This window comes from Austrofundulus limnaeus, unplaced genomic scaffold (assembly GCF_001266775.1).
Source record: "Austrofundulus limnaeus strain Quisiro unplaced genomic scaffold, Austrofundulus_limnaeus-1.0 Scaffold402, whole genome shotgun sequence".
Taxonomy (NCBI): domain Eukaryota; kingdom Metazoa; phylum Chordata; class Actinopteri; order Cyprinodontiformes; family Rivulidae; genus Austrofundulus; species Austrofundulus limnaeus.
The window spans coordinates 153,622-162,545 of NW_013952804.1; the positions used below are offsets into that span (position 1 = coordinate 153,622).

The 8,924-nt window shown below is 46.0% G+C and overlaps 1 protein-coding gene across 1 annotated transcript in view; it reads left to right on the top strand.

Moving 5' to 3' along the window:
* The window catches only part of cacna1ba (calcium channel, voltage-dependent, N type, alpha 1B subunit, a), a gene marked incomplete in the record, with an annotated part of 226,765 nt that overhangs the window by 113,749 nt on the left and 104,092 nt on the right, over positions 1-8,924 (top strand). The window contains 2 exon segments of the mRNA XM_014023993.1: positions 1,238-1,273; positions 7,926-8,702. Of these exon segments, the coding sequence (XP_013879447.1) occupies positions 1,238-1,273; positions 7,926-8,702 (813 nt within the window).

An 8,924-nucleotide genomic window follows, 5' to 3' on the forward strand; every position in this document is an offset into this window, starting at 1 on the left:
TCTTATAAAGCCCTCAGGTGCTCATCAGGRGATCAGCTGCAGCTGCGCTGATTAACGCCTTGGCCAACCAGGAAACTGCTGGTGAAAAACTCAAATTGCTACAGTTTGAAGTGTGAACAGTAGTTTTAAACTGAAGACGATTAAAGAGTCAAGACATTACAATTTCAGAAAATATTTAATTTAAATAAAGAGCATTTTTCTTTTCTACATAACGTCATTTCCAATTTTTGGTCTTGAAAATTTCTGACCTTAATCTCATCATTCCGAGTTTTTATTTATTTATTTAGATTTACTCCTTTTTTTCCATTTGCAAAATGTCTCTAGTATACCCTCATCTGGCTCTGTCTGCACTGAGTTAGTTTGTGACAGGTTGTACAGTGAGAGTTTCCTAAACATCTCAATGTTTGTGGATGTTCTTCTCTTCCAAGTGTGAGTCACAGGACTCCACTGTTGTGTGGTTTGAAATATGAACATGTTAAAACAGCTAAATGACAGTTTAGTGTTTGTAATTCTAGAGGTGGCTTTCCAAAGACAAGATCTGTTTAAAACAAACAAATCAGGGAACATTTTAGTAAATTTTATCTAATAGATATGTATTTTTGGGGTGGTGGTGGTTTGTTTGCTCTCTGAACACTTTGAAAACCTGTGAGTCAGGTAATAACTGTTTATTTAGCATTTTTATTCAGACTTTGAATTAAGTTTTGTTGTCTGTTTTTTAAATTGTTCCTCATGATATTTGTTGACAGTTTTATTGTTTTTAGTTTCATGCACTTTGTGCTGTTTGTGTCTGTGAAAATTTATTGTTCGGGTGCTTTAACCTGACCCAGGATAGATTTGAACATATAGATCACACATAGATAAAACATGGTAAACAGCTGTGAGTGTGCTCTGAGGGATCAGAGACGTCTTCCAGCTGCAGTCAGAACAAAAAGGAAGTGGCTCTGACCAAATGACCTGCAGAGACTGTGTGGAAAAATAAGAAACAAATTTTGTCTTTTGCTCTGATTGCTGCCTCATCCTCTGGTTATGTTGTGTAAATGATAAATTAACACATACAACCTGTTGTAAATTCCAGGCTGTAAAACTGGATCTGCTTCCTGTCACCTTTAAGTTCAGCCTTATCTGTGCACTTTTTTTTTTTACTGAAACTTGATTTGACCCTCTATGTGTAACCTCTTCTGTTCCTTTTCCTGCTGCTTGTGTTTCAATGTTGCTCCTTTATGTGTTTGTACTGTAGGAGTTATGTCTGCACCCCAGTCCATCACTACCTGAGGTAAACACCCAGCTGCCTCGCAGTAAGCCCGTATGCTGATGATCATCCAAACAGTCACACATGATCATCGTTTCATTGTTTGAATTCTTCAAACCAAGACTGACTGAGCTGCTCTGCATTTTTATCATCCACACCTGTTTGATCCCATCTGTCCATGAAGAACTAATCGACTGCTGGACCTCTTTACTTAGCTTTTAATAGTGTTTGTTTGGTAAGCAAGGGTTACTCCTGCACAATGCTACCAAAAACACACATTTATTATTGTATAGTTAAAAGACTGACCTCTGCCTCTCTAAAGGGATAGTCTGGTCATTTTTAAAGTGATGTTCTGTCAAATTATCAATGGTTAGTAGGAACATTGACATCAGAGCACAGAATGAAGGCTAAGCTAATGGCTAGCCAAATGAGAACCTGTTTATTGTTTTTCAGGTTTATAACTTAAACCCACTGAAATGATTTCTGTAAATCTGTATAGTTCTGATTCATCAGTCCACTAAGACCTGAGCAAAGGTTTAAACTGACTAGATGTACTGATCAGACCAGCAGATGACATGATCCAGACTTAAAAATGTAACCCAGGGCACAGACACTTAAAGTACTCGAAAAAAGGTTTTAATAAAAAGAGGCTGACAAGTGCTCAAAAACACTTACATTCACATAGCATAACTTAGGACTTCAAAACTCTCTTAGGGACCGAACAGACTGACAACACAGTACAATGATCAGAACAAAGGACTGAAGACAGGACACCAAATTTATATTTGCCTTTATATTTATATTTACCTTTATAGGTAAACTAATGAGGGCAAATTAGAAACACCTGGGAGAAACACAGGGGCAATCAGGTGTGCAGAGGTGGGGCAGCTGCACAGAGGAACACAAGGGAACACTGAAACACTAGGATAAACAAAGCAAAATAAACTCAGACCATGACAGGACCCTCCCCTTAACGACGGCTCCTGACGTCGCCAAGAGGAGCTAGACAAAACTGAGGGAAACACGTGACAACATAGACTCAAAGACAAAAACACATAAAGTCCTGGGGGTCGAGAGACCCCTCCAGCTGTGGCAAGAGTTCTGGGGGCTGACCAGGGAACCTTCCCAGATGAAACAAAAGTTCTGGGGGCCGACCAGGGAACCTCCCAGACGAAGCAAAAGTCCTGGGGGTTGACCAGGGAACCACTCACAGCGAAGCCCCGCAGAAGCAGACGTTGAGCCCCAGGAGGAGGCGAGAGCAGACGTTGAGCCCCAGGAGGAGGCGAGAGCAGATGTGGAGCCAAGGGAGGAGGCGAGAGCAGATGTGGAGCCAAGGGAGGAGGCAAGAGCAGACGTGGAGCCAAGGGAGGAGGCAAGAGCAGACGTGGAGCCAAGGGAGGAGGCGAGAGCAGACGTGGAGCCAAGGGAGGAGGCGAGAGCAGACGTGGAGCCAAGGGAGGAGGCGAGAGCAGACGTGGAGCCAAGGGAGGAGGTGAGAGCAGACATTGAGCCAAGGGAGGAAGGGGGAGGCGATGAAAAGACGGCGGAGATTGCTGAAACAGGAGCCTTGGCGACGGCAAGCACAGGCGACAGAGGCGACGAAGAGGGGACATCTGATGACCCAGGCGACATGGAGGCAACGGGCGACAAACCAGGCGAAGAGGAGGCGATGGGCGATGACCCAGGTGAAGAGGAGGCGAGGAACGACGACCCAGGCGAAGATGAGGCGAGGAACGACGACCCAGGCGAAGATGAGGTGAAGACGGTCGACTCACAAACCACCAGGACTACCAAGACCTCCGACTCTGGGACCACCGAGACCTGCAGCTGTGGAACCACCGACTGTGGAACCACTGGGATCTCAAACTCCGGAACCACCAGCTATGGAACTACCGTCTGTGGAACCACTGAGACCACCATCTCAGGAATGACCGGAACCTCCACCTGTGGAACCACCAACTGTGGAACCACTGAGACAGCCACCTGTGGAACCACTGAGACCACCGGAACTGGAACCACCGACTGTGGAACCATCGACTCCGGGACCACCGGGACTGGAACTGCCGGAACCACGACTGTGGAACCGGGACCACCAACTCCGGGACCACCGGCACCCCCGATTGAGGAACCACCAAGACCCATGACTCCGGGACCACCAGCTGCAGAACCACTGACTGTGGAACCGCCGAGACCACAGGCTGTCGAACCACCAACTCCGGATCTTTGGACGACTCAGCAGACAAACCAGATCCTGGAACAACAGCAGGGGTGGGTGGGTGGGCAACGGAGTCCTCAGCCAGGACCCTCCATGCGAAGGCAGAGAGTTTCTGGTGGCCAGGGTACCTCAGTAGCTCCAGACGTGCCGACAGGACCCTCACAACTTGACGGCAGATCATAAGCCTGGTGGTAGGGGTGGGAGACCACCGGAGCATCATCAAAGCCCCTCTGATCAGGGCGTGAGTGATCCGGAGCTCCTCCGGCGGCAAGCATGGGACCGGCTCCCCCAAAGCAGCTGAGGAAAAACCGGTTGTGGGGAAACCAGTGGACGGGTCACAGTCATCCGTTAGTGGGGAGAAAATATATCTGTCTATGGGCTGGGTGTTTGGTCTGATCATTCTGACACGATCCAGACTTAAAAAGGTACCCCAGGGCACAGACACTCAAAGTACTCGAGAAAAGGTTTTAATAACAAAATGAGGCTGACAAGCAGCTCAAAAACACTTACATTCACGTAGCATAACTTAGGACTTCAAAACTCTCTTAGGGACCGAACAGATTGACAACACAGTACAATGATCAGAACAAAGGACTGAAGACAGGACACCAAATATAAAGGTAAACTAATGAGGGCAAACTAGAAACACCTGGGAGGAACACAAGGGCAATCAGGTGTGCAGAGGCGGGGCAGCTGCACAGAGGAACTCAAAGGAACACTGAAACACTAGGATAAACAAAGCAAAATAAACTCAGACCATGACAGGAGAGACTTATCTATCATAAGTTTTTTTTACAGAAATAAAGCAACTGGACTTCTGTCTGTACGTAAAGACAATTCAACTCCTAAGCCCCTTTTGACTGTTTTATTATTATTTTTTTAGGTTTTAAATGGTTTTCAATCCTTCTGTGCCTCTTTTGACTAGTTTATAGTGGTTTTTGGAGGTTTTAGGGGTTTTCGGTCTTCCTATACACCAAGACTTTTCACTGTAAGGCATGGTCGTGGCGGTGTGGCGAAGTCAGACGTCACGCCGTTGCAATACGTTTGGCTCTATATTCTAAATTCTACATATTTCAGCCAATGTGCACCAAATTGCCTGGGATCAATCCTAATCCGCCCCCAACAGTAAGGCAATGTAAGATTTGGTGGGTCTGGCCTAATTACTCCATAGCGCCCCCTACAATATTTTAAAAAATCAGCCCCAAGCCATGCTTTGACTGACAGTTGTGAAATTCAGCACACATGTGTAATGTATCAGGACCTACAAAAAGTCTCTTGGAGCCATGGTCCAAACGCCAAAGGAAGTTGGCCATCTTGGATCAAAGCTGCCATTTTGTCTCTTTTTTTGTACAGGTATCTGTGCGAACTTGTCCTACAGTTTTTAACTTACAGACTTCAAAGTCACTCAGGACAGTCTTATGGCAATGGAGATCAAATGATATCAAATGATTTTTGCTGGAAAGGTAGAGGTCTGAACAGTCCTCACTGCACTGACTTGCAGACACCACACAGCTCAGTCTGGGTTTGGGGGTTCTGGTCTTAGCCAGCCCAGCCTGCAGGTAAATCCTAACTTACATGATGAAGCATCTCACACTCTCACAACTCTGCACACTTTAGTTGTTGGAGCTGAGACAACTCTCTGGATGAGGAACAAAATATTTTCTGAATAAAACTTGAGTTTAATTTATTTTATTTTTTGGGGCGTGGGGAGGGTAGATTCTGTTGTATGTTCTGGATGACTGAATCTACACCAGCAGCTCACATACATTTGTGAGGCAACATACATTGTCTAGAAGAAGAAACACCCACAACATAAACAAATGGTCTAACACTAAAGTGTAGAGCAGAGGAGGTCTGATCCTGGTCTAGGAGGGTCTCTGTCCTGCAGGTTTGACTTGAATCACCACTTCAGGTTTTACCTGCAGTTGTTATTCATTCAAATCAGGTGTGTTGGAGGAAAATAAAACTCTAAGACCTGCAGGATAGGGGTCCTTTAGGACCAGAATTAGACACCCCAGGTAAAGAGGATTCATATTTGGTAATGTCTTTTTCCACAATGATTTATTATTTTTGAAAGAGAAAGTTCTTTTATAGTCCTGTAAAATTGTTAAGGTCAAAGGCGAGATAGGACCCAAGGACAGACACGAAGAACTAAATAAAACTTATTTATTACAGTACCTCCCCCTCAACGAATTGTCACCTGACGATTAACACAAACACAGGAGGGCGAAGGGGGTTACAGCAACACAGGGTGGTGGGCAAGGAACAGAGACAACAGGAAACACGAGACACAAGAAAAGACAAGGAACAAAGAAAATCAGAAAAAACAAAACCAAAAACTGACAGGGAACCCCTGGGAGAAAAACAAAACCAAAAAACAGTCACTAAGATGGCCCTAGGCACATCTGAAGGGAGCAGAAAGTTCAGGAGGGTGCCCAACACAGGCAGGATTTCAGGAGGGTGACCCGGGACCCGGCCATGGCGAGAGAGGAGCTCTGAAGGGTGGCCCGAGAAACAGCCATGGCGAGGAGAGAGTTCAAGTGGTCGGCCAGGGGCCCGACCACAGCGGAGGTAGAGCTCAGGAGGTCGGCCGTGTGCCCGGTCGTGTCGAAGGCGGAGCTCTGGAGGTTGGCTGTGGGCCCGGCCTGTCAAGTGTGGTGTGGCAATAATCCAGAGCGCAGGAGAGTTCAAAAAATCAAAATCACAAGGTCCTTAATATAACTTAAGGAGGGCTGAAAATACAGCAAAAACTTACTTAAATGACAAGGGTACAAGGAACATGAGCACAGGAGACATGGAGTTGACAAAACAATGATTCCATAATGACACAGAGAAAAGATAGTGCTTAAATACACAGGAAAACTAATGAGGTAACAGAAAACACCTGAGGAAACGAAAGCAACACTAATCACAGAAACTTAACACACCTGAGACAAAAAGGAACTCAAACAGAAAACCCACATGAACAAAAACCAAAACAGGACCTAAAAAAACCTAACCATAGTACAAAAAACAGAAACCAAAAACTAAACTATGACACGGCCGTGTTGAAGGCGGAGCTCTGGAGGATGACCCGCAGCCCAGCAACAGAGGAGTTTGATCTCTGGAGGACGGCCAGGGGCCCGGCCACGGCAATGGAGAAGCTCTGGAGATGCCGATTCTGGAGGCTCTGGCGAGGCCGGTGATGAGAGCTCCAGGGCTGCAGAAGGTGATGAGAACTCAGTTAGGGCTGCAGTGAGAGCTCTGCTGAATCTGCAGTGGCCGGTGTGGAGGTCTCATCTGCAGCAGAGGCCGGCATGGGCTCAGGAAACTCCGGCAGACCCGAGGACTTACAATCCCACCCAGGAACTTTAACTTAAACTCAATTCACACCTTATTCCTAACCCCCAAACCAAACCAAAACCAGCATGCATACATGTGGGGACCAGGCTTTGGTGAGGCTTTGTTTGTCTGGAAAATAGTCCCTACGATGTAGCAAAAACATGTCCACACACACAAACATTATAAATGAATGGATGTCAAAGCATGGTAATGGAGCCATACTTGGCTTTTGTTCAGGTGTAACCATGATCAGCTCTTTCCACGGCATTCTGTGATGAATGGTTCTTTATCATGTCTAAAGCATCTTGATCAAACTGAATCATTCAGCATAGAGGGTCTATAGCTATGTTTATGGACATAAGTAATCAGAATAAACAACCAGTCAGAATAAATTATGTCATGTAAACATTCTGATCTGAATATTCTGATGTGATTCAGCTCAGTTGGAATGAGAGGGCTGGTTTATGCATGGAAACACATTCTGATCATGTTCTGATTGTGAAAAACTGACCTGACTGCAGCACAGAACTTTCAAAGATGTTTATTTCCTCCCACTCCCAGACAGCAAACGTTGCTTTGCCACAAAAATAATTAACTAAAAATAAAAAAGCACATGTTGCAGTGCCTGTAGCTCGATCGTGGGGGCAGTAACATCTCCTCGTTAATAAACCTGCTCCATTCTGTGCGCTCAGAAGACACATTTGAACGTTTATGTTCATTACAGAAGTAGAACTTCTTCTTCTGTGGTTTTTTAGTAAAAGTTTACGCTTCTATCAGTACTATTCTGAATAAAAGCCTGGTGCTTGGAAACACTCGTCATGAACAGATTCATTCATTTTATACTCATGTAAACGACACATTCTGAATATTTAATTCGAATACATTTCAATCCCATCACAAAATTTTGTGCATGTAAACATAGCTTTAAGTGTCATTAAATGGTGAAAGCTGTTTTATTTGCCTCTCAGCCTCATAAAGGGAGTCATTGTTCTCATGACAAAGCTTTCTGTCTACACGTTGCAGATGTGACAAACCTTTGGCAAAGCTGTGACCCTGACAAGGTTAGGCCTCAGAGAGGGCTCTTTAACTTTTCTTTCTGTGGTCTGAACTCCATCTTTTGTCTTGTTTGTCTTTTTGCAGTAAAGAGCAGCAGAGACCCATGAAAGCTATGTCAATGTGGGAGCAGAAAGCCAGCCAGCTGCGGAGGCAGAACCGAGCGAGCTGCGAGGCTCTGTACGAGCCGGACGAGTCCGTCGGCCTGCCCTCAGACCTCCACATCCGCCCCGACATGAAGACCCACCTCGATCGGCCCCTGGTTGTTGGCCACTGTGATGGGCCTCTGCTGGGTGGCCATCAGCATCACTGTCACAAGGCCTGCACTTCAGAGGACGCCGAGACCACCGCTGAGCCACCTCCCACTTCTCACCATCCTCGCCACCACCACCGCCACCGAGACAGAGATCGGACCAAAGTAAACGACAAGACCAACGACAACTGTGACGGCAGCAAGGAGCGGAGGCACCACGTTCACCACAGCCGCTCCAAAGACCACGACTCCAGTCGAGTCAAAGAGGGGAGAGGCGAGAGGTCCCGCAGCAGAGAAGGCGGAAGGAGACATCATCATCATCAGACGTCAGTAGATGAGAGYGCAGGTGTGGCTATCACAAGTGAGAAAGAGCACCATCGTCATCATTCTCATCGACAGTCCAGAGGGGGGAATGGAACAGTGAGCAGTGGAGGAGCGGGAGAGCGGAGACCCCACCGAAAAGATGGATCTAACAGGGACAGTGACCGAAGTACCAGAGGAGACAGCAGAGCCAACGGAGAGAGGAGGAGACATCGCACTCATGGGTCCAGAGGCCAGTCCAAAGATGAAGGAGAGGAAACCAGCGAGAGAGACAAGATACTTACTAACAGGTAACTTATTTTTCCCCTCATCAGCTTTGCTACACCAGACTGACAGCATTCAGCTGTGAAAGCTAAAAAAATCCTTAACTTGATTTCTAAAGTGTTAAAACTGTGCTGTCTGTTTCTGACAGTCAGGCAGACTAAAAGAGAAAAAAATTGTGGTTTTTATGTTTCCCAGTTATTTGAAGATCATTTTACTAAATTCATAGGATTAATAAAACAACCTAATAT